General features: G+C 36.5%; 2 protein-coding genes across 9 annotated transcripts in view; one reads left to right on the top strand and one right to left on the bottom strand.

Moving 5' to 3' along the window:
• Nucleotides 1-15199, top strand: part of unc-13 (protein unc13 homolog) — a 68802-nt gene extending 53603 nt beyond the window's left edge. For 5 of the 8 annotated variants that reach the window (XM_081985458.1, XM_081985459.1, XM_081985457.1 and 2 more), the window contains 17 exons: nt 2205-2311; nt 3743-3884; nt 4316-4762; nt 5176-5326; nt 5576-5802; nt 5858-6083; nt 8649-8930; nt 8986-9207; nt 9268-9434; nt 9485-9773; nt 9833-10058; nt 10112-10243; nt 10450-10581; nt 12615-12713; nt 12771-12933; nt 12984-13110; nt 13161-15199. In XM_081985458.1, coding sequence (XP_081841584.1) covers nt 2205-2311; nt 3743-3884; nt 4316-4762; nt 5176-5326; nt 5576-5802; nt 5858-6083; nt 8649-8930; nt 8986-9207; nt 9268-9434; nt 9485-9773; nt 9833-10058; nt 10112-10243; nt 10450-10581; nt 12615-12713; nt 12771-12933; nt 12984-13110; nt 13161-13322 — 3301 coding nt within the window. In that variant the 3' untranslated portion in view covers nt 13323-15199. Of the gene's footprint in view, nt 1-1294; nt 1402-2204; nt 2312-3742; nt 3885-4315; nt 4763-5175; nt 5327-5575; nt 5803-5857; nt 6084-8648; nt 8931-8985; nt 9208-9267; nt 9435-9484; nt 9774-9832; nt 10059-10111; nt 10244-10449; nt 10582-12614; nt 12714-12770; nt 12934-12983; nt 13111-13160 lie in introns of all 8 variants that reach the window. The other 3 variants (XM_081985454.1, XM_081985455.1, XM_081985456.1) reach the window with 3 other exon arrangements.
• Nucleotides 15200-15251: 52 nt separating this feature from the next.
• IntS3 (integrator complex subunit 3) lies at nt 15252-25938 on the bottom strand. The gene is made up of 12 exons (XM_081985460.1): nt 25618-25938; nt 24746-25448; nt 23303-23495; nt 23078-23243; nt 22756-23019; nt 22484-22696; nt 20715-21123; nt 20354-20658; nt 18505-18910; nt 18183-18333; nt 17871-18069; nt 15252-16366 (listed from the first exon to the last, which is right to left on the bottom strand). Exons 1-12 carry the CDS (start codon nt 25690-25692, stop codon nt 16301-16303), a joined length of 3150 nt encoding a protein of 1049 aa, XP_081841586.1. The 5' UTR covers nt 25693-25938; the 3' UTR covers nt 15252-16300.
• Between the last annotated feature and the right edge of the window lie 249 nt (nt 25939-26187).

Below are 26187 nucleotides of genomic sequence, written 5' to 3'. Positions count from 1 at the left end.
CACGTAACCCAGTTTGCAGCCTATTCAAAATTGAAAATTTATACGAAGTACAATTTTGCTTACTGTCTTCATATGCAACCAACGAACAATTTCTTCGACTGTTTAGGTAAATTTAAAATGGAAAAGGGCTCTTATTGTTTTCGGGTCACAGGATTTGATCATTGAATATCGTTAAAGTGCTACAGTTCAAACTAAAACAAAAGGCGGTTGCGTCACGGTCTTTCTGAACTACCACACATGTCATTGGTATTTTAAAAAAATATAGTGAAGCAATCTTTCATATACAGGGTGGTCCAGTTTTAAATAAGTTGACATACATTATGTCATTTTTGTAAAAAATGCTTCCTAAGAAAGATACAGTCCCCCAAATTTCAGTTTAAAATTTTTTTTTGTCATAACCGTCAGACCCTTGAAGCAATTTTGATCAAATTTGGGATTTTTTCTGGACGTCGCTAAAAGGGATGGTAATTGATTACAATAAAGGGTTTTTTGTAGGTGACTTTAAGACCCGGTAAGTAGCATCAATTTTAAGTCCTTATACCAAATTTGAAGGGTTTTCAATTTTGACGGTCTGAGATTATGACAAAAAACAACGATTTTTCTGAACTTTACAGAATTTCTCTTAGAATGAGGTCTTTTAAAAATTACAACATACATGTCAACTTATTTTTTGAAGGAGAAACTACTTCATGCAGATTAATTTTTATAAAATGGAATTTTACAATTGTTGGCTGCCCGAATAGCTCTCTTCTTTGGGTTTTAAAACGTAATAACTCGTGGTTATCTCGTAAAATAAAATTTGAATCAAAATTTTTCTTTAAATTTATCAAAGAAATAAAAAAACTGTAATTTTTGGGAAATATCCAGTCAGCATAGAAAATAAAGTGGGAAAATGAACACCATCCCCCCTGTATCTACGCCACTTAACAAGTTTGACAAACGTCATTCACACCACATAATGAGCATTCATTTCATAAGTTTTTGGAGGACTGTATCTTCCTTATGAAGCGTTTTTCAGCAAAATGACATAATGCATGTCTCACTATCGGATAGTAAATTATTGACATTTAAAACTGGACCACCTTGTATAAAAAATTAGTATTTAAAATAACAGACACAAATGACCAAATGATTGGAAAAAAGAAAAGTAAAGATTGTAATTTCTGAGATTTCACATGATCAGGCAACCTGACACTATACCCATATTTTCTTTTTACCATGATTCTGTGATAAACTTACATTTAACTTATCTGATTGTAAATTAATGGATTAAATTAAATTCTCAATCAATCAGGGACGTATTCGGCGTGGACGAAAAAAGCCACGCGGGACACATGAAGGCGGTAAAACAGTCGGTCCTGGACGGTACCTCAAAATGGTCGGCGAAAATCGCCATTACAGGTTTGTGGACAAGTGTCCCCGTGGCCAGTGTACAATATGGAGTTTTTTTAGTGTAATTTTGTGGTCGATGTCGTCTTGTTTTTATAGTCGCCGTTTTACTTTTTATGTTCAATTTTATCGCCCTCAATAACAATGTTGTTTATAAAAACGCACATAAAAAGTAAAACCCTCCCAATATTGGCTCTGAATTTACCGTACTTAACCCGCCTATTTATATTTTGATGTCCTTATATTTTCTTCATTTTGTTTTGGTTTATTTACTTTTCGTGTGAAGTGTATGTTTAGTTATTGTGTCTATATAAAAGCTGTAAGCACCGCTAAACCTTGAGGGTCAAGGAAAAACAAATAGTGTGGTGGCACCCTTAAACCGAAAACGTTTCGCTCCATTAACTCGCAACCCCATTTGGCCTTTTTTTTTGTGACTTTCAGACAAATTACTCGGCCATTTAATAGTTGTTGGGGGTAATTAAATAAAGGTAAATAATAGAAGTGGGCTATTAAGTGAATTATCAAACAGTAATTTATCACGAACATGTGAGAAATTTCAAAAAAGGTTTGGCGTGGTTTACGTTATGTAAAAAAATTTAGTTGGTTCGCATTTTATTTATTTTTGCTGTATATTGGTTTTTCGCTTCTTCCTTTCCTTCTACAGCTTCACTCTGTCAACTTCACACTAAAGTTGCTGTCCGGACCACACGGTACAATTTGGGAAAGGGGTGGGAATAGCGGCGAGATTTCCTCACATTGTCCGTGTCGTCCGTCTTGTGTAATTTGTTGTTGTTTCCGGTACCGGCCGCACTCAGAACGACATTTGGGGTGGATCCCGACACACACATAGACTCGATCGAACAAGCCAAACAAATGACTATCGAAGGAACGAGCAAGTGGTCCGCAAAAATCACTATCACAGGTATTACTGCCCGAAGCAGGCTGCATTCTATATAACGGGATCGATTATATTTTTTTTCTCTATCTCTTTCAATTATTTCGCCCAATATCTTCTCTATGTACAAGTATGGTAAATATAGTATTGTTCTGAGCGATGCAATGCGTGGGAGAGATAAACCATCCATGCTAATATCCTCAACAAAGACAATATGACAGTATGAAATGTAAAGGCAGTGAGTTTACGATCTGAGACTTTAAATTACATGGACCTTCCAATAGAGTTCTTGAGAAAAATCTCTAACGCAGCAGAATTATTAGTTACCCGTCTTTGTTGTGAATACTAGTTTGCCATTATTGGTCTTCCTCGGATTAAATCACCGAAAACAAACTTTCCATACATCTATGCATACAGGGTGTATCAAATCCATTGTCCTGTCATTGCTGCCTTTCAACATCTAGGACCTGCAGTTGGTTAAATTAGAGGCAACTAGTAATTTGTATATCAAACTATAGATAACAGTAACAGTAACATTTTAAATCCAGGACCGGCTAAATTTTCATAATCCTGAAAAACACTTTTCGCCTTTAATTTTACCAACCCTGTAAGTTTTGTACGGTTTGAGAGATGGCAATGGTTTCACATTGAATTTGGAACACCTTATGATATTCGTGTATTCTCTAAAGCGTCTTCGATGTTGCCACGTTAGGTTGAGTGGTCAAAGGGACAGAATTTTGCCTCCTCCAAGCCAGACTTACCGTAGGGCTGAGCCACATTAAATAAATGTGGCATCATCGAACACTCAACTAATCTTACTTTTATAGCACTGTTAGGAGTCATTATTTCAATATCTCTTTATAGTTAGGTCTTCTTTGGCAGTTTGGCTAACATATCTTGCACCGCGCTTGTACTTCTTCAATCAGTTTTATACTAAAAAAACATTGACGACCACCACGAAGACGGTTTCACGCCTCCAGGTCAGCAATCTGGGGAGAGTTAGCACACGTCCGACCTAAAGGGCGTGAGTCAACTACTCCAGTTTTTCTAGGAAACTTTAAGTTTGTTTTTTTTGTGTTTTCGTTCTATCCGAACGAAGCCTGTCCAATAGAATGTAGCTAAGGGTCATGATGCCTGATGGGGACAAATTTCAATAACAAGAAAGTCAACATTACTAATGCACGATCACTCGTTTATTAACACACGAAGGCAAACACTACAACTAACACTATTTATGTAAATATGTGTCCGCTTTTGGTGTTTCCTGTTCCTTAATCGTCTGGATACTCTGTAGCATGTTGTGTCCCTTTATTTGGCATGCTCTCTGTCTGTCGCACTTAAGTTCAGTGGCGCGCACTATACATATTTTTAGCTACTTCAATTTTGCATTACAAAATTGAATTAAATACAAGTAAATAAAAATAGGCTTTCATTAATATTTGTTTTTAATGTTAACAGTTAAATCCGCCCAAGGCTTGATAGCCAAGGATAAGAGTGGCACGTCAGACCCTTACGTCACAGTGCAAGTGGGAAAAGTGAAGAAACGTACAAGAACGATGCCCCAAGAACTGAACCCGGTCTGGGATGAAAAGTTTTTTTTGTAAGTTTTTTGTTAATGCGAAAACATAAATTTTCTACCTTAACACAAAAGCATATACTCGTAGTCAGTTCAAACCTTAAAATGTCACTACCCTATTTGAGTCCATGGGGAATTTCTGAAGGAAATGTAAATTCGAAGAGGCGTACCGAGATTTCCTGCGACATAAAGTCAGCAAATACGACTTGTGTTTCAGGAAAAATCGTATTGAACAGTTGGAAGGAAAGTCGTTTAGACGTAAGGCCCAGCTGGGAATAGCTTACGTCAACGTTTTCCTGGATTTAAGTTACCAACAGGAGGTTATTAATTTTACTCTCCCAAAGGAATAAGCATACATTTTAAACTTATATTGATTTACTGTAAATAATGTTGTACACTCTCAGTCTGTCGTTGGTTAACTAATAGTTGGATATAATTAAAACATCTTTTTACAGCGAATGTCACAACAGTTCGGATAGAATCAAAGTGAGAGTGTGGGATGAAGACAATGATCTCAAGAGCAAACTGAGACAGAAACTGACACGAGAGTCGGACGACTTTCTAGGACAGACCATCATCGAGGTGCGCACCTTGTCCGGCGAGATGGAGGTGTGGTACAACCTGGAGAAACGAACGGACAAATCAGCTGTATCGGGAGCGATCCGTCTTCACATTTCCGTCGAAATCAAAGGCGAGGAGAAGGTGGCGCCCTACCACGTGCAGTACACGTGTTTGCACGAAAACCAGTTCCACTATCTCTGCGAACAGAATAGTGGAATCGTTACTCTCCCACAGGCCAAGGGTGAGGACGCCTGGAAGGTCTACTTCGATGAGGCTCCGGAAGAAATTGTCGACGAATTTGCCATGCGATATGGTATCGAGTTTATTTATCAAGCGATGACGTAAGTGTTACCATTAATTTTAATTTAATTTATCCAACAAATTCAAAATGGAATGACCTAGAAATTCGTGATTAGCTTTTGCGGCTTTGTCAGTTCCACCCCGTACTATTTACAACCTAATAGATTCCAGAATATTTCACTAATTTAATAAGCCCGAGGGAATTATACTCGTCAGACTGAACTATATGTTGGCTATGCTTTGGCGCTATCCAATTTTTAAAATATTTCGCATTCTCCCCGCTTTGTGAGTGCGAACTTATCTGGAATTCTCCCTTTTCGTATTTACTGTATGCTGGAATCTCTTTACAGAGCAAAACCCGTCGAATTTGACGGTTTTATTAGATTTTGCGACTCGTCAGTCTTTATTGCTATTGTGCGTGTTTTAAAGTTATTAAAAATATTGATTTTTGTAGGCATTTTCACTGCCTTTCCACGAAGTACCTTTGTCCAGGAGTACCGGCCGTAATGAGTACTTTACTGGCCAATATCAACGCTTATTACGCACACACGACTGCATCTACGGCTGTGTCGGCAAGCGATAGGTTTGCCGCTTCCAATTTTGGGGTAGGTATTAAAAATAACTAAACTTACAGGATCATAATTCAGAAAGTTAAATCAAGTTTATGATAATCGTGACCCGAATTCTCAATTTTAGGGTTAAACACAACGATCGCGAGATTGCCCCTTTATTTGCAAAACTTGTACATGTTTATATAGGTCAGAATCGTAAAAAAACCGCATAAAATTACGCTATTTTGTTAACCTATATGTATAAATTCACGTGGTGAATAACACTGTAAAAAATGTTTTTAGAAAGAGAAATTTGTAAAGTTGCTGGACCAATTGCACAACTCTTTACGAATTGACCTTTCCATGTATCGCAACAACTTCCCGGCCTCGAGTCCGGACAAATTGCTGGACCTGAAATCCACCGTAGACCTGCTGACCAGCATCACATTCTTCCGGATGAAAGTCCAGGAATTATCCAGCCCGCCCCGGGCCAGTACTGTTGTTAAAGACTGCGTTAAGGCTTGTTTAAGGTTTCTTATTATTTTTTACTGAAACCTTGTCAACTAACCTGAAGTTTACTTTAAGGTCGACCTATCAATTTCTGTTCGAAAACACGTACGAGTTGTACAGTAGAGAGTTCCAGACCGATCCCAATGAACCTAAACGAGATCCGGACGATCACGGACCTCGTCTGGATAGTGTGGATTTCTGGCATAAATTAATTGCACTCATTGTGTCAGTGATTGAGGAGGATAAGAACAGTTACGGGCCGGTACTCAGTCAGTTTCCTCAAGAACTAAACATCGGACAGGTAAACCGAGTTCAAAAATGTCACTGGTAAATTTTTGCATTTGATCCGGGTTTGTTAAACCACTATGGTAGAAAGTGGCATATAATGTGACTGTTTTTATTACGGAACCTCCTAAAATCGTTAAAAAGTTCAATAAATAATCAAAAACACTCTGCTGAGGTATCTTTTCGTGGTGAGTACTTCAATACTCCGTATCTCGATTATTTTAACACTTACCCGGTGGTTCAGAATATATCAATATAATAGCTCTTGAAATCCTTTTTTGATCACACTATATACCGGCTACAGTTAGTATGTGAAATAATTGACTTATTTAATGGAAAAGGTAGATTTGCTTGAATTAGATTCTATATGTTTGACAGTGTTCACTTTAATAGTCCGTAACTCTGTGATTGTAACACTTACAGGATGGCTCAGAATATTAATTAGTAGCCCTTGAATCCCTCTTTTGAGAAAAATGAAATTGCATTTGATGACATTTAAAAAAAAAGATTGTGTAATTATTCCAAGTCCGGACAAAGATTCACATACGCGAATGTCATGCTTCATTGTCATACCATTTTTACCAAAAAGTTTTTATTAAAATTACTCCGAAAAATTTATCTGAAACCATACATTAGTTGGTCCAGTTTTAAGTGTCAATAATTCACCATTCAATAGCCAATCAAAAAATAAATTGACTTGCATTATGTCATTTTTCTGAAAAACGTTTCCTAAGGAACTTACAGTCCTTCAAATTTCAATTTAAAAAATCGTTTTATAGTGTAAAACTGAACATTCAAGACTTGTGAGAGTCCAAATTTGTACCGAATAGTCTAAAAACTTGCTATTTACTACTAGGAATAGTCTTATAATTTGTTTTCTCAAACTGCCATCCTGGTCGAGTGTCTGAAACTGGATTTCAAGAACTAAAAACAGTCCGGAAATCAAGACAAAGATTGTATTGTGCATGAAACTCATTTTTTGCTTCTAAAGATAATCTAAAAGTTAACTTTTAAAGCTAGAACTGACTTTACTAGGACTAAAGAGAGTCCAAAAGTCTATTTTCAGGACTTCAATTGATGTACAACTCAATTTTCTGGACTGGAACAAGTCTAGAAGTAAATTAAATTTTCGAACTATTTCATTTCTAAAAATTAGTTCTCAAGACTAATATCGTAGCATTTGATACCAAAATTTTTTACTTTTATTACTGAAGAAACTTGACTTTTCGAAATAGTCTTAAACTCGATTTTTCAGTCTTTAAAAGCACTAAAAACAGTCTGAATTTCTTAAAGATGCTACAATTTATTGCACCTATGATGAGTGTAGAAGTCAATTTAATACTGAAGAAGCTTGAAATAACATTTTCAAGACTGGACAGTGTACAAATTGGCTTTTAGACCTGATAAGTCAAAAACTTTGTAAAGATAGTCTTGAAACTCGATTTGAGGTACTGAAAACAGCCTTAAAGCACTAAAAACAATCTAGATTTTTAAGAAATACTCGAATTTTTAGCACTGAGGTGTCTAGAAGTCGATTGAATAGTGACAAAGCTTGGAATGCCATTTTATGTCTATGAAGAATGTGAAAATTGTTTTTAAGTTTGCTGTGTCAATAACTTGGTAAAGCTAGTCTTGAAACTCGATTAAACTTACTTCAAATGCAAATTTTAAGCTTCTGATGTTACTTTTCATTAGTTCGTAGTCACTTTTTGGTGTTGAAGTCAATTTTTCAAAGTTTTAAATGTATGAAATTGTAGTAAAAAATTCTAGAAAAAGTAGTTTTTTATGTCTACAAGTACAAATCAATTTTCAATATTAAAGTCTCTCAATTTGCATGAAAACTAGTTACAAACACAATTTTTAAGCTTCTGAAATCAATTTTTATCTTTTCTCAGTCAATTTTCAAAACTAAAGTCTTTCAGTTTGTCTGGAAACTATAAAAACTAGCTACAATTAAATTTTTTAAGCTTCTTAAGGGAATTTTCTGTTTCCAGGACAATTTTTAAGTTGGGTTGAGTTAGTTTTGGGTCTTTGAACTTCTCGTACAGGAAGTTTCAAATCAGAATTTTATAAGTGATAATTTCTTTTTCATCGTAAACAATGAAATAAAAAAAAACACGTAATTTTTGAAAAATATCTAGAGACGTAGAAGATAAGGCAAAAACATTAAAACCATCTTCCTGTATCTAGGCTACTAGAGAATTTTGGCAAACGTCATTCATAATGAGTATTAATTTCATAATGCGTGTTCCAAATTTGATCAAAATTGTTCCTACGGTTTGACAGTTATGACAAAAAACCGATTTTTTAAATAGAAATTTGAAGGACTGTATTTTCCTTAGGAATCATTTTTCAGGAAAATTACATAATGCGTGTCAACTTATTTTTTAATTGGCTATGGATTGGACCACCCTGTATTGTAAAGAAAAAAAAATAGGCCATCTGATGGGTGAATTGTAAATTATGCCTCATATTTAAAGAAGTCAAGGTCTTGTCTAAAATGTCAAAATATCAAGATTTGCCAGTTACAAGAGTAACGAATTTTTGTATTTCAGATATTCAGACTTTACATTTCTTACAGCTTTCGGCGGCTACTATGTGGTCCCTATTCGCTGTCGATATGAAATATGCTCTTGAAGAACACGAAGCGCATCGTCTCTGCAAATCGTCCGCCTACATGAATCTTCACTTCAAAGTGAAATGGTTGTACACCAGCTACGTCAAAGACGTGCCACCCTACAAAGAGGCGGTACCCGAGTACCCGGCCTGGTTCGAGCCGTTTGTTATGCAGTGGCTGAACGAGAACGACGACGTTTCGTTGGAGTACCTAAACGGAGCCTTCACCAGAGACAAAAAAGATGGAGTAGGTTTAGTGGGTAAATCATTGAGTGGTTGTGTAACCCTAAAGTGGGTTTTAGTTTCAAAAAAGCAGCGAACACGCGCTATTTTCCAATTCGGTGGTTGATGTGTTTACGCAGTTGACTCAATGTTTCGACGTGGTTTCCAAGCTGGAGTGTCCAGACCCGGAGATTTGGAAAAGATATATGAAACGGTTCGCTAAAACCATTGTCAAGGTTCTGATAGCTTATGCTGACATTGTCAAACGGGAATTTCCTGAACATCTTAAAGAGGAGCGGATAGTGAGTCACTTTACCATTTTTGTAGGTCAGTAGTGTTGAAATTTCCTTTTACATGAAAAGGCGTGCATCTTAATGAACAACATCCAACAATTAAGAGTACAACTGGAAAAAATGTTTGAGTCCATGGGTGGGGAGAAACTGGAAGAAGACGCGGCCAATATCCTCAAAGACTTGCAACAAACTTTGAACGGATGCCTGGACGAGTTAGCGCATCAGTTTGCCTCAAGGTATGTAGTTCTTAACCGCCTTTGCCCAAAAATTCTAACGAGAAGTCCAGTTTGGAACCGAGAATCACCCAAAGCGTCAAAGAACTGGGTGACCTTTTGCTAGCCATTAAGGGCGGAGGTCAACCGGGCACTCTAAATCAACCGGCTCAACGTCAGCAAGTGGCCGTGGAAGCCGACGAAGTTCTGCGACCTTTGATGGACCTTTTGGACGGGTCGTTGTCGCTGTACGCCCAGTCGTGCGAAAAAACCGTACTGAAACGATTGCTCAAGGAATTGTGGCGGATTGTAATGCGAATCTTGGAGAAAACAGTTGTATTACCTCCCATGACTGATAAAACCGTAAGTGATGACTGGCTATGATTAATAATTGATCCATTATACATTGAAATGATTTTCAGATGGTGTTCAAAAGTATAACTGACAACGCCAAAAATCTGGCGGCCAACACCAAAATCGAAGACATGTCCCGCCTGTTCAAAAATCATATGACCGGCAAACAGGACGTGAAAAACGCCCTCAGTGGCGTCATGGACATTAGCAAAGAAGTGGAGAAAAACTTGTCACCTAAACAATGCGCTGTACTAGACGTGGCCTTAGATACTATTAAGCAATATTTCCATGCTGGTAAGCATTTCTGAGTTCAGTTTGATTATCATTTATTTTTGTTTAACTTTTAGGTGGCAATGGACTTAAAAAAGCCTTCCTGGACAAAAGTTCAGAGTTACAAAGCCTTCGCTATGCCTTATCTTTGTACACCCAAACGACGGACACCTTAATTAAAACGTTCGTCACCACCCAGATTAACGAAGGTAAAAAGTTCATTTTGACCCGAAAAACGCTTAAAAAAATGTGCAGTGTGTGTTACCGTCAGTGTTCACAACACCACAATCACATCACTTTGTCTCTCCGGTTGTTCTTTTTCTGGTTTGTCAAAGTCAGAAAAAGACACCTGATCGAACCAATCATACACCAAAATACACAGCAGTTGTTGTTTTTTTCCGTTCCCTCCCAAAAGTGCCGCTAAACAATAAAGAAACTATGATGCAACGGCAAATATCCATAGATAGAGAAGAGCCGGAAGCGGGTCTAGAGGCTCTCGAGGAGCCCCTCAAAGCGAAAAAACCACTGAAGGACCATAAGTGGCCAGGTAGATTCGCTGATCGCTGCCTTTTCGGTCTCACTTTTAACTTTCAGTGCTACCATCGACCGTTAATCGCTTCTACTAGATTGTTTTGCTATTTTTCTAGAGAATTTTCTATACGCTGAAGAACATTTATAGGCTAACCTAAAAATAATGCAAGTAGTAGCGAAAAAAAAATAAATTAATTAAGCTGACAGCGCAAAAAAAATTTAATATTTCAGTTAACCGACCGAATTTCCGAATTCATTTACAGTCGAAAATAATTAAAACGTCACAGACTTTAATCGAGGCCAATTCAGCTTTGTTGAACAATTTAGTTTTGCCCACACAAATATTCTTCAGCGTACATTATTTGCATAAATAATATGTAAATTGATTAAATAATACATTCTAGTTTTGCAGTATGTACGTACAGTCAGGTGCATGGAAAATTGACCACCTATTGGTTTATTTATACTGGGGCTTGATTGTATTTTTCAATTACATCTCTGTTCAATTGCATACATAAATTTTCCTCACACCTGAGTGTAAATACCACGTATCACAGTCTAATTATATTTAATTAGAGTTTAGTAGCTTCCAATCACACACAATCATTTTGGATACACATATACAAAGTGTTTTTTTTTATCTACTCACACATTTATTTACACCAAAGCACTACCACTAAGCTTAATCACAAGAGTAAGTATTTGATACTGCTTATTCTTGTGGTTTTATTAATGTTTTAACAAAGTTTCCAGGATGAACAACTGTTTTTCTTAGATATTTTCGACTAGTAGTACTACAGTTATTAATTAGTATAGCTTAGCAGTCATTCAAAGAGTATATATAGGTTGCGATTAAGATATACAGAGTGAGCCTGGGAAGCGACACCCCTTTGTGATTTCCTAAACAAGAAAAAATTTAAAAAAATCAGATAATAATTCTAGGTATGCATATGTTCTACAGGTGTGGTAAATCCAAAACCGACCATAGGAAAACCGTCTAATGGACAGAGAAACGTGCATTATTGCATGCGCGGGACAAAGACAGAAAACGAAAAAAATATCAAGTAGGCCATATTTTCAGCGCGCAGTTGCCAAACGCCAAAATTAATTTTGTCGACGGTATTGGTGATACTTGGCGTTTGGCAACAGCGCGCTGAAAATATGGCCTACTTGATATTTTTTTCGTTTTCTGTCTTAGTCCCGCGCATGCAATAATGTACGTTTCTCTGTCCGTTACACGGTTTTCCTATGGTCGGTTTTGGATTTACCACACCTGTATATGTTGCAACACCAAACTGTTATACAGGATGACTCATAAGTGAGGTACCAGGTAAAATAACTTTTTTTTAACTGTATATTTTATTGCATATTTAAAAATATCATTAAATTTGCAATATTTTAATATAAATTTTCGAAATATTCAACATTTTCCAAAACTTGATATTTAAATAATAGGAAGTTTCTATTACCTGGTACTAGGTATCTGATATGTCCAATGACAGTCCTTATTTCGACTACTGTCAGTCATAATTAGAAATTTGAATTAGGCAAATATCATAGCAGATAATCAAATCAAATGATATGACGCAACTTGATTGGGTGTAATACAATTTCCAAACAAACTTTATTAGATATTATGGAAAACTATAAAAGACGATTACAATTGTAAATTGCCCGTCATTTGAACACACTGGAATTTAATTAATTTGAAATTATGACAGTAGTGGTAGAGACTACCATTAGACCCAACAGTTACCTAGTAAGTACCACGTAATAACAACTAGATACCTCCAGATTATTTAAATGTCAAGTTTTATAAAATGTTGAATATTTCGAAAAATGCAAAACATTTACAAAATATAATACATATGAACACCTACAATTTTCATTCAATTTTTTTTTAAGAAATAACAAGGGGGTGTCTTTTTCCAGACTCACCCTGTACTGTATAGATTCAAGGTAGAGGTTTCTATACTAGTTTTCCAGTTTGATGATTGATAGTAATTCAGTACAAACTTCGGTTAAATCGTAAACTTGTCCAATTTCCAGATTCCGTAGACGGACAAGAAGGTAGCGTTGGGGAAGTTTCCATCCAGGTGGATTTGTTCACTCATCCAGGAACTGGAGAGCACAAAGTTACCGTCAAAGGTAAGGTGATACGTTTTAAAACACTACTAAATGTAAGCTCTTTGATTTTATTTTTAGTGGTGGCTGCAAATGACTTAAAGTGGAATCTAGTCTCGGGGATGTTTAGGCCCTTCGTGGAGGTCAACCTGATAGGGCCCCACCTGTCCGACAAAAAACGAAAACACGCGACTAAGTCCAAGTCGAACAATTGGTCGCCCAAGTACAATGAAACGTTTAATTTGTAAGTAATTTCTCTTGTATGGGATGTGTTTTCCACACGGATTGTTTCAGCATCATCGGGAACGAGGAACAGTTGGACTATTACGAATTACATATCTGCGTCAAAGACTACTGTTTCGCTAGGGAAGACCGTCTTGTAGGCGTAGCTGTAATGCAATTGAAAGATATTGTGGATAAGGTCGGTTTATAACTTAACTGGTTTGTGAGTTATAATAAACCGTATTTTAGGGTTCGTGTGCCTGCTGGCTTTCGTTGGGTAAACGTATTCAAATGGATGAAACGGGATGGACGATCCTCAGGATTCTGTCGCAACGCACAAACGACGAAGTCGCCAAAGAATTTGTCAAACTGAAATCGGACATTCGACAAGAAGACAGCCTGAACCAGTAAAGTATTGCGTCCTCCGACTTTTTATTGTTAACAAGTGTGTGTGTGTACATGTGCCGCGTGCCTCTTTTAACAATCGAACAATCAGTGATTTTACGGAGTGATCAAAACGAGTTGGCAACAGCGCCTCCAATTGACGCCATCATCACTACCGTACCAATTTGTTTAAATGTTGGTTTCCTATAGGTTTCGCACAAATATACACGTCAAACAGGGTCACCTTATAAGGTAAAAAAACTTCAGATTTTGTTGTGTTTTTCTTATGCTAACTCTACATGTGCAGCATCTGCGTAAATTTCAACATTGATTAGTCAAAAAGGAGCTTTTTCTTGATCAACCACAAACTATGTACAGTGATTTACCCAAATGCTTGCACATCTGGACAAAAAAAAAAGAACGTTTTTTGACTGTGCTAATACCTTTTCAACTGCAGAGTTCGTTTTAAGGCGCTGAACGCCGATTTCGAAACTTGTGCCGTTAATTACAATATACGAACACGCGGTCAGGCTCTTTAAATTTATTTTCTCTCTGTGATAAATTGTACGAAATAAATTGTATGTACTTATGTAAATTGTATTCAGATCGGCTCTCAGTTATACTAATCTTCTGCATCATAATGCTGTATCATCCTACTTGTAAGTAAACATTTGTAAACTTTATTCAAATTGACAATATTTTAATCTATATTATACGGGAAGTTAATTTCGTGACATTTATTCTCTTAAACGATCCGCCCTTTGCAGACATTTCCAGTCTAGCCCGTTCGCAACCACACTACAAGTAATGTAAACTTTATCTAATTTTTGACCATCCATATTAGATGTAAAACTCACTATTAGATAGTTTACTAATTCGATGTAATATAAGAACTGACTAGTCCACTCTAGAATTATGTCTGTTTAGATTATGTAAGGGTTTGGAGTTTAAATCACTTAAAAGTGTAATTTTACTCAGACTAAATTAAGATAAGGATGTAGCTGAATAAGTGATTTAAATACTAACTCCACGTTAAACTTCTATTATATTATTCCAGCTAAAAAATAACATAAGGTCACCATGACCTTACCATTATCATATACTATTATCATATCAAACGTACGGTGCTTGAATCCTGCTTGTCTCCCTTTCTCTATCGGAATGTTTGATGAGACGCACACGGTGTAGTAAAAATGTTTGGCCGCATACCGGGACCATATTATTAGGCAAAAATGAAAGTCTTTGGGTCTTCCACTCCACTATACGAACGACGATGGAAAGTGGGTAATTTTTAGTTGCGAACGAACTAACTCGTGTACTCATATCATCAAACTTGCTTATTTATGATTTTCATTCACTGAAAGATTCCTTTCTGACCAATCACGTACACAATCATAATTCGTACAAGGTGGGTTACTAATTTTTTCAAGTTTGTTAAACCTTACCATCACGGAGACTCACCTTGTATGTTTGGCACTACTATTTCAACTCTAAGAAATTTCGTCGTTTGTCTTTTGGTTAACTCTGTATATATAAAAAAAAATATCGCTGTAAAATGGCATTTTTAAATGATATACAATGGACCATAGCTAAATATATTATATAAAAAAATAAATAGCAAAGCACATGCAAATTATGGCGGGTTATGTCCGGTGAACAAAAACAGAAAATGTATAAGTTTCCTTGGCTTGTAGTTTTTGTAATTTAGTCAAAATTTACGCAAAGTGTAACTCGCTGTACATTTGCATTTCTGTATTATAATTAAAAAAAAATACGTCGTCCTCGTAAACATCCATTTTCGTAGGTTGACGGACGATGGTTTGTTACAACTCAATATAACTTTTTTTTTTGTCAGAAATTATATGACTTATTGAAAGCCTCTAATAAATGGTTTTTGTTAATTACCTCATTGTGTTTTATTAAGTTTACCTAATAAATTTAAGTAGAATTAAAAACTTATTTTTACAAAAACAGTATTTATTTAAAGACATCGTCGCTAAACTTAAAATAATTAAGGCTTTTTTTATAAATATATTTACAGACTCCACTATGTACAAAATACTCGATATTGATAACAAAACTCATTTACATTTTTTCTCTGCACTTTTAAAAAATTTACGTAGTTTTGAAATTAAAAAGAATTAATAACAGGACAAAAACCTAACAATAACAAAATACGTAATTTACAAAAATCAAGTTTTTAAATTGACCTACGTTTACACAAAAGTATCTACTTTCAAATCGGTATACCGCTTTCGAATCAGACATTATACAATCTCAAGCCAGAGACAACAAAAGTTTTAAGTGTAAAATTTTACCTAAAAATAATGTAAAAATACAAGTCAAATCTAGTTGCGTGGGAAAAAACTCGAAAGTTATCCTTTCTTTGGCACATTACACCACGAAAATAATTCAGATATTTTTTTGAATAAACAATCAAACTGAAAATTTTTAGTTCACCAAACCCCAATTTACGACACTGCAATTTTTGATTTTAGCTTTTTTATTTTTCACCTCTGAGCCAAATAAATGAATTCTTAAAACGTTTGTCGAACAACCCAATCATCTTTGATGGTTAATAATAAGAGTGAGTTGTTGTTGGTTTTAAAAAGGTATTCAGGTTAATTAAAATGTGAAATAGTGGTAAACAATTAAAACCTGAACAACGCAGAATTTTCAAACTTTCTTAGTTTGGATTTTTGCAAAAAAAAAAGAACGTAAAAAAACCAGAAAACTCACCTCCAACCCCTGCTCTGTAGGTTCTGTCTTTTTCCATGTCTATTCTGGGTCCTGCTTCGCGGTATAAAACTAAACGTACGAATGGCGACTTCCGCCTTGGAAAGCTGGTAACGGCAGTGCGCGTGCGTGTATCCGGTACCTCCGTCTCACTCCTCCCGAAGCGAGATCTGGTGCCGTCTCACTTTTTTCCTAATAAGCGTACTGTTTCCTTTGATATGACCTTCGAGTGGCGGGGACCCGGCCCCCCGGTCCGCGGAGTCAATCCGTCAATCGCTTTCCGACAGTAGTTTTTTCCGTTTCTTTGCCTGCTTTGGTTTCACTATTTCCTCCTCCTGCAAGTCACAATAGTATACATTGTGTGCAAAAATATACCGAACCACCGTAATATTTCGGAAATTCCAAGTGAAACCAGTTAAAGCACCGTGTATGAAGTAAAAAGTTGTAAAAAATTTCTATCTGAAATGTATTATTAACATTGACTTGAGAGGAACAAAATTAAACTTATTTGCATTCCTCTAGATCTTTTATACAGGGACTTTATTGGAAGCGTGTTTTCCGAAATATTACGGTAGTCCGGAACTTTTGGTCCACAGTGTATAATCCAACATTTTTTTACAGTCAATGATTACTATATTGCTCGATATACAGGTGTGGTAAATCCAAAACCGACCATAGGAAAACCGCGTAACGGACAGAGAAACGTACATTATTGCATGCGCGGGACTAAGACAGAGAACGAAAAAAATATCAAGTAGGCCATATTTTCAGCGCGCTGTTGCCAAACGCCAAGTTATTTTGTCGACGGTATTTGAGTGATACTTGGCGTTTGGCAACAGCGCGCTGAAAATATGGCCTACTTGATATTTTTTTCGTTTTCTATCTTTTCCTCTGTCAAAACCATGGCCAGCTTGAGTACCAGCTAATCCCAACCATGCAGCCTAATAAAAAAATGTTTATTCTCAAATAAAACGAAATGGGTTGGATTTAGGTATAGGCAAGTAAATTGAAACGTATAGTAATTTTTAATGCTCAAAATGATTCCGTCATAAAAAATGTGGGTTTCTATTTAAAAAACTTGAGATTTTTCATTTTTTTTAGTGGCAAGTTTATGATTTTTTTTTGACGACCCTGTATACAAATGAGTCATTACGCACCCTCAGTTTAATAAAACGATCCTTTATTTACAATAACCCAAAGTTTCATTGCAAAATGAATTAAGGTTTTGACAGAATACAAAAATACGTTGAGCGTTGCAACTGCCACTTTTTTGGAAAAACATCAAATATTTCGAAAACGGCTAGAGATAGGCATAGGGCATTGTACACATAAGTTGGTCAGAATTTTGTGAGGAATCCAAATATGTAATAATATATAGGGTGTTCTATTTAAAATAAGAAAGTTGTGATCGACTTCCGGTATAAACGGAAGTGCAACCATCTTGAAAATATTTTAGTTAGATTGGGCATGCCGACATCAGTATCCTGCCAGTAAGTTTTCAAAACTCTCCTATTTATACTTTTTCCAAGATCAATCGATGTCTTTCGTCGTGGGACACCCTGTATGTTTCTGTGGCCGCATTCGTTTTAAGCTCCATGAAGTGAGCAGAGCGTTTTTGACGTCACACTGACGTAATTTGGCAAAACCATAATTTGACCAACTGTCAAAAATACGTCATTGTGACGTCTAAAACGTTCTGCTCACTTCATTACGAATCTCAAAAATTATCACATGTAAGTAAAACACGATTGAATAATCTTTAATTCAATCCGCTTTGTCGACCGGATTAACAGTCTACGACATAAACGTAGTCAATGACTTAAATCCAAAGACACTCACCTCGCTAGTGTCTTCTGAACTGTCAGTCAGGTCCCGGGCGATTTGACGTTTTGCGGTCACCGTATTTGTAACCGATGGTTTGCTGGTCGCAACTGGTTTACGACCTCTACCCTGCAGTCTGCTCTTCGTCGTGCTGATTTCCTCTTCCTCCTCCATTAAAGCGAACAGTTCACTGAATTGTTTTCTTTGGCTATCGTTACTGAAATCGCACTTATTGTATTAGCATACAGTTTCAACACGACATGATTTCAAATTGTCTCTCAGAAGACAATTTGTCTCCCGTTTGTGGATATCAGCATACATCGTACTTACCTATTATTTTGAGCGACGCTGAGCGCCCGTTGCATGGAATCTAAGGTGTATATCGCCATACAGTCGTGTTTCTCACAGATAATTCTTAATTTGTCTAAATGTCCTAAGACCTGGTCCGCGCTTGGAACTGTCGTACTTAATACTTTACTACCTAACAGAGAAAAGGAGAGAAAAAAACACGCATAAAGTATAGGTATAACTAAGTGCGAAGCCGAGAACGGGTCGAAACTTTTATGCACTATCAATCAATGAATATTTGAGAACGGCACGCGACCAAAACCCTTTAAATCGGCACAAATTGTGTATCAACAACCAATAATACCTGCGTTAGTCCGTTTCCTTTTATTCGGCGACGTCGACGGATACCTCGTACTCAACAGCGAAGAGATCAGTTCGGCCACCTTATCGATGTACTCGTCGCACCAGTACTTAATCACGGTAAAGATAAACAAATCACCGTTATCACAGATATCTCTAGAGAACAGGCATTTTATGTAGTCCGCGTTCGGTTTTTCCTGTTTCAGCATCAGCATGACGGCGGTCAGCGCCTCCGGGTGCAGATCGTAGTCCAGATCGGTGATCAGCGGCAACACGGTGTCGATGTTGAAGTCGTGCGCGTCGATCAACTGCCAGAAGAAGAACTGCTCGATCGATTCCCAGCTCAGGGTCGATTTCAGCAACACGTGCAAATTGTCCGTCTTGAACATAACTAGATGTCCTTGCAATACCTGAAATATACAACAATTTCTGGGACATTGTCATTTCTGCAATCACAGCACTGTTCATAGTGTATGATTGGTTAAGAAAAAGCAGCAAACTGAAAGCCGCTTTTTTTTACTAATCATAAACAAATGCTGCATATGGGGTTAAGCCAAGTTTAAGTGTGGATCAGACTGTAGCAATATCTACAGATGAAAAAAAATCACAGTCTAAAAGTACGACGGTGCAACTGCTTAATAATGACACATTTAGCACGCAAAACTCGCTCAGTTCAAAGGAACAACAATTATTACTACGTCACTGCTACTAGCCCTGGGATGAACTTTATTTTATGTTAGATTAATTTGTATGTTAGTGTAAATAATTTTCAATTTAAACCTTTTTTTAGTACATCCGGCGTACCTCAGGGTAGTAATTTGGGTCCTTTATTGTTTTTAATTTATTTTAATGACATTATTGCATCTGTACAAAACTCGGAAAGCTTATTATACGCTGATGACCTTAAAATATATAGGAGGGTTGATGCTCTTTATGATTGCACTCTCTTGCAGAAGTACTTGGATTTGTTATCGGATTGGTGTAGAATAAATGATTTAAACTTTAATATATCCAAGTGTGCTGTGCTTTCGTTCTCGAATGCTCGCTCTCCTACAGTATTTGACTACAGAATTGTAACCAACGATTTGAATAAAGTAACTGAAATTTGTGCTCTAGGAGTTACGTTTAATTGTAAATTATCATTTTCTGTACACATTTTTAATGTAATTAATAGAGCTTCAAAACTGTTAGGTTTTCTTGTCAGAAATTCAAAAATGTTCGATACAACAGATGTTTTAGACTTTCTTTATATGACACTTGTTAGAAGCAAATTAGAATACGCTTGTGCTATTTGGAATCCCATATATGAAAAATACGTATACTCTCTTGAGTCGGTTCAAAGCAGGTATTTAAAATGTAAACACTTTAGAATTACGGGAGATTACATATGGCACCAACGGGAATTTCTGCAGAATGTTTATAAGATTATAAGTTTACAAAATAGACGTTGGATTTCAACTACAATACATTTATACGGTTTACTGAATAATGAAATTGATAATATTGATTTTTTAAAGTTAATTAGTATTCGAGTTCCCAGGTCAGTAAATATCAAAATAAAGAGAGAGATGTTTTATACGGTTTACGCGCGGTTTACGGTAGAACTAGTGTGGCTGTTCAATCTCCGCTATATAGTATGTGTAATGTTTACAATAGTTTTTGCTTAGAAATTGTTATTTTCAGTTTGTCAAAATCTGTTTTTCGCACGCTTTTGGAAAAAGCTATGCAACCTACGCATCTGTATTTTTCCTTGTAGTGCACGTTATCACACGTGATTGTTCTTTAATTGTGTATCGTTGAACAATAAAGCTATTATTATTATTATTATTATTATTAGGGTAAAAAAAACTTACTTTTCCGACTAACGTCTGCAATTGTCTGGCATCGATCGCGGAAATGATCACTCGTAACGCTTGCGCGTTATTAACCATCTGCTGCTTAAAATCCCTGTACAGGTCCGGCACCAGCCACATCATCAGTTTGGTGTCGGTCACGTGACAAGCAAACAAGTCATCGTACAAGCACTGATCCAGTTTCTTCTCGATGCTGCTACAGAACTCCTTGTACAGGGCGATTTTGAGCGCGCTCGCTTTGGTGTTGTCGTCCCGCTTGTTTTCCGTCCGGATTTGCACTTTGAGGAAGTACAGAATGAGGTAGCCTTTAGAAAAAAAACATTACTTTAGTAACTGACCAGTCTACTTGTCATTTGCTTACCTAAGGAGGGCAAAAATGGATGCATTTCTGCCAGAAATCGAATCAGCACACTTTTATTGGCCTGATCCTCTTTGGAGTTGGAACACCCATAAACTGCCTGCAAAACCACAAACAACGGATTCCGCACACTGTCCGTCAAATTCTCTTGACTAGTCACGTCCGGAAACACTTTTTCGCTTTTTAAGTCCTCGCCGATACACTTTACAAAGGCGCGCGCTACCGAACAGAGCAGTTCCTCGTCGTTTTGGTTTTTGTTAATGTCCAAATCGGTCAGTTCGGTCACTAATTCCTCAGTGATTTCGTGCCGTTTCAATTGACTAGTTTCTTCTTGCAGTTTAGCAAGTAAATCTCCTAGAATACCGTCTATGAAACTGTCGTCTCCTTTGTCACCTTTGCCTTTTAACCGTACCTAAATATTGAAAATTTTACCAATATTTTTTTTGTCATTATTTTTAATATACGAGTACAAAAAATTAATTTTTAAAGTCCGAAAAATCCATTTTTTTGAAATGGTCTCATCAATGTACTGTTCTCGCTGACTGAGTTTACCTGTGCGTCATCCCCCTGTGATTTAGAAGTAGACATGCATTATTGACTTCATCCTTGTCTATTGTTCACTTTCAGAAAGGGTAAATATCTAAGTGAATCTCTTCCAAAAAAAAAACATTTACTGATTAGCGCTTCTATTTCAGTCATTGTCAGTTTGAAAACCATCGAAATTTATTTGATTTGTTTACTATTAATTCTTTTCCGTTTCTTCGTGTTGTTAATTATTTATAAAGTTTTCTATTTACCACACTACCACAGTTCTTTTAAGAGCTATTGTTTCTAAGCTTTTAACATTCTGTAAGTACTTTCATAATATTATTATTTTTTTTTATGTCGGCTGTCAGGATCTAACCAAAATTGGCACACTTACTAACCTGTTTTGAAAAAAAAGTGGGAGTGTCTATTATGATTTTTATTTAGCCATTTGGTTTTTCCTAAATTCAGAATTACTATTACAGTATTTTTTTAGAAAATGCCTGGAAAAATTCTCCACAGACAAGCCCAGCAGTTAATTCGTAACCTTTGTGAATAATTTGAATTGGAAAAAACCAATGGAGGACCTTTAGAAGCTTTATAATCTGTTCAGGAAGAAAATAAGAAATTTTAAGACCTTACATATTCTTACTGGTGTATTTTTTTTGATACTAGAATTGCAGCTGCTTTGAAAATTTCCCGCAAAACTGTTCATTCGCTTCGGAAAAAAGCAAGCAAGTAATCTTATGATTTCCTCACCTAGAAAACGTAAATCGAGACGTTATCGACGGGCCAAGACCACTGATTTATCTGAAAGCATTAAAATGGATGTTCGAAATACATTATATGATATGTACAACGATAGTATGTTAATAATAGTAAAATATATCTACTTTTGTAAGAAACAATATTAACATTTCATTGTTTCCAGAGACTGAGATTTTTGGGTTACATTATAGATTTTTCATAAAAATTTCTTCAAACTGCTTTAGTGCAAATTTGCAGCCAAAGATCTCTACTTTCTGACTGACAATACAGGCAAAATTTTAAACGTGACGAAGCTTTAGACCCGCCCTTTTTTATAATATGAACACAACAGGACGAAAACTTGATTTGATTCATATGATTATAAGTGACGTAGCCTTTGTGACGCACGGGTAAACTCACTCCGCGAGAACAGTATCAATCTTATTGTTCAGTTGTATTGAACTAACGGTTCGTGATGGGCCACCTTGTATAAATTATACCTTTGATAGAGGGATATCGTCATCGTCCGTATCATCTTCCAAATTGGTTATTTTCAGTTCGGGTTCTTCTTCATCGTCACTAAACGCCGGTTCGTTGTCCAACAGGTGATTGTTCAATGAAATATTGACAGAATCCTCTTCAAATTTATTGATAGCGTTGAACTCCTCCCTAGACGTAGACGACGACACGTTGGAAGGTTCAGTACAAAATTCCTTAAATAACACACAAAAAGTTAGAATGAGCTCCATAAAATTGACTTTTACGGTTTTACTTTAAAGGTTTCCTTGACCATATTCCGCAGTTCTCGGTCCAATTTCGAGTTGTCAAATAACGGCACCAAACTAGGCAGGACGCGTTTATCCAAAATCTGTCTTAACGAGCTGAAAATTCCAGACCGAACTTTTTCCGTCAACGGCGGATAAAAGTTCGTGATTATACGACACAAAAAATCCAACAAAGTAGCAGTAACGGCAGGATGAGAACGCATTGAGTGATGCATCACCAAAATGGCAGGCTCAATGTTCATTATGTTGTCCTAGGATACATTAAAGAAAATTGTTATTTTTTCCATAAATCAGCGAAAAAACACTCACTTTTTCCACATCATAAAACAACCAATCGTAGAACAAAGCCAGTTTGGCGTTTGACACTGCCACATTACTAGTGCAAGTAGTCAACAGCCAACCGATGACCGCCCAACGAGGAATAATGTCAGAACATAACAGTTCATTGGTTGGGTGTATTACTCCTACTATAAACCTATAAACCCCCCAAAAAAACTATTGATCAATCACAGAGTGTTATTGCAGCTACCTTACCTAATAATATCACATCTAAGAGACTGGGACTCGGGAGTGGCAAGGTACTGACGCTGGAACCAGTCCTGGTATCGTTTATGGTTGCCGAAACGGACCTGGGAGGTTAAATAGACCAGTTTCCGTTCCATTTCCGGTGTTAGCCTGGATTGTAAAAACCTTCGTGATGTTCGATTTTGCAATAATTGAAGTACTCCTGAAAATTTTTTCATGATATGGTTAGCTAAAACTTAGTAGTTGTTTAATCAACTAACTGGTTGTCAGTTGTAACTTCAAAATTACAAGGTGGATTTATAAATTGACACAACATAACACAAATGCATCTAACCAATCAAATACATATTTCCAGATGTTACATAAGGTAACACTGCGATACAATACATACTTTTAGTTTGAAATAGAAGTTTAAAAATGCGTAAATAAATCAAATCGACGATTTTGCCGCCTGTATAACGTAAACGACTTTTAGCAGTATTAATGGCTATGGCTGTCTAAGGGTTGAGGGTATCTTTGATCAGCTGACCCATAAACATAAAAGTCAAGTCAGGTTGCCAAATAATATATTTTAAATACATTTTATAGCACAAAACTAAAACTTTCTTATTTCACTAGACAAAAAAATAATTCAATGTCATTTTGACATAATGTTTTTAGTCTAATATTATGGTTAAAAACATAAAAGTTGTAAATTAATTTGAATAAGAAGTCTTACAAAAGAGAGCCTAGAAAAATTTGATGATAGAAGTGGCTCCTGACAGCTAATTGGCTGAAAAAACTCTACGTCACATCTGACGGGCGTTTTAAATTTTACTATAAAATTTGAATCTTTTCATCTAATTTTTATTGTGTTACACTTATGGTTTTAAAAAATAAAAAAATACGTATTTCACATTTTTTTCTGTTCTATTCAAATATGAAATAAAAAAAGTAAGATGCGCCCATTATTTTAAAATTTCAGAGACATCTAAAACATTGAAGAATTACACACAATATAAAAAAAATCAGCTATTAAAAACAGGTACTTATTTTTACCAAAATCAAACAAACAAAACAACTTAAATTCCATGTAAATTATGGCGCAAACCATTTGACATTTGTGACGTCATTTCAATTTTATATGAATACTGGTATATGTTATGTTGTGTCCAATGAAGGGAGCAGAGCAAATTTTACGTCACAATGACGTACCTTGACAGTTAGTTCAATTATGGTTTTATTAAATTACGTCATCGTGACGTCAAAATGCTCTGCTGACTCCATGAAGTATCAAAACAAATGGGACCAATCCCTAAAGCATAACCAATCAAAATAGTTTAGTCTTGAAATCAGTTTACTGTTCATTTTGATTGATTAGACACCAAGTTTGTGTTGTGTTAGTGGTTACCATTATCAGATTTTTATTATAACTATGACTATGAGTAATTTATTAACTTCTAGAAGACTCACCTGTAAAATTAGGGCTTAAAGTCTTTGGATTCAACAGTATATCTCTCCACAACTGTTCAAATTCTGGTATTCTAGCAACATTTTGCAACAACCTAACCAGATCCCTTCCAATAACCAAACATTCTTGAAAATGTTCCCTCATTATACTGATCAAAAATTGCACCTCCTTGTGTCGTAAAGGAGCCAAAAACGGCGCATTATGATCTTCAATTAGCCTCAGATAGGTGTACACAACTGAGGCAATTAACAGAGGAAATTTTTCCAACCAACTGCGATATTCAATGAACACATCAAGCAGTGATTCCACCAGGTTGATGTTTTTGGGGCTGACATCACCACCAGCGGCGTGTCTCATGAGATTCCAGCACAAGTTATCCACATTGCTCACATTGTTTTTGATCATTTCTCTTAACAGCCACAACAGCTGCTTTCTGACCAAATCCGTAAATCGCAGATATTTGTCCAGCACCAGTTGAGACAGGTTGGTAACGACGTGTCCAAAACCGTCCCTCGTAATGAGGGTAAGATCCCGATAACTTCTGGCTGCATTTTGGGGCTCCGTCAATATGGACACCACCAACCCAAAAGACACTTCTTCATAACCTCTATCTCTGGATAAGGCATTGTTTAACGCCTCGTGGGCATCTTGGTCGTTTAAATCGCCCCGGACGCTCAACAAAAATTGGTAACTTCGCAACAATTTCTGAAAATTAAGAAAATTCAACAAACCTGACTATTTCAAATCGGGCGCCATGCGGCTAGCCAAACTGACAGATGAAAATACAAATAAAAGAAGTTTGACAGGGCGAGATTCACAATGGCGGACGTAGCACTAGGCGCTGCCTTAAATAAAGAGAATTTTAGCCATTTACCTCCTCTGTGTCGTCTTTATTTTCCACGGCGCTCGTTAAGAAAAGCCTACTGACCCCCGTGGAAACTGTTTCCATGTCGTGGAACCTACGATAACGGTCGTTATGATTTTTTTAACGTCGACAGGCACGGGGTACGCATCGTTCCGATCGGACCAAATGTTTGTGAATTGTGGAAAATCAAGCGCGCGTTGTTATATACGTGACTAGCACTTCCGGACCGAACCGAAGCGCCACCACCAAGACTCGGCAACCGTCGATCTCTCGCATTTGTGCGATGAGGCGACGTTGACAGCTTTTCTACCAAATTACCCAACGGTATAACCTAAATATGCCAGCCTAAAATTCATTTCACAGTAAACGCAACACGCTACAACTGCTTAAACACTCGACAAAGAAAAAACTTTAACACACCCATCTTAAACACTGCTAAAACTATCAAAATTCGGTAAAACACAAAGAACTAATCAGTCATCCAATGGGAGTTTATGTAGAATAGGCAACGTTGGATGGATAATCCTAAACAATCTGTGTACAGGGTGTTGTTTGTATATTTTTGCTTGCTGGGACCCG

Source organism: Ips typographus, linkage group LG8, assembly GCF_016097725.1.
Source record: "Ips typographus isolate SLU linkage group LG8, UJ_Ityp_2.0, whole genome shotgun sequence".
Taxonomy (NCBI): domain Eukaryota; kingdom Metazoa; phylum Arthropoda; class Insecta; order Coleoptera; family Curculionidae; genus Ips; species Ips typographus.
Note: the sequence above shows the minus strand (reverse complement) of the source record. Positions and strands in the feature narration are given on the sequence as shown.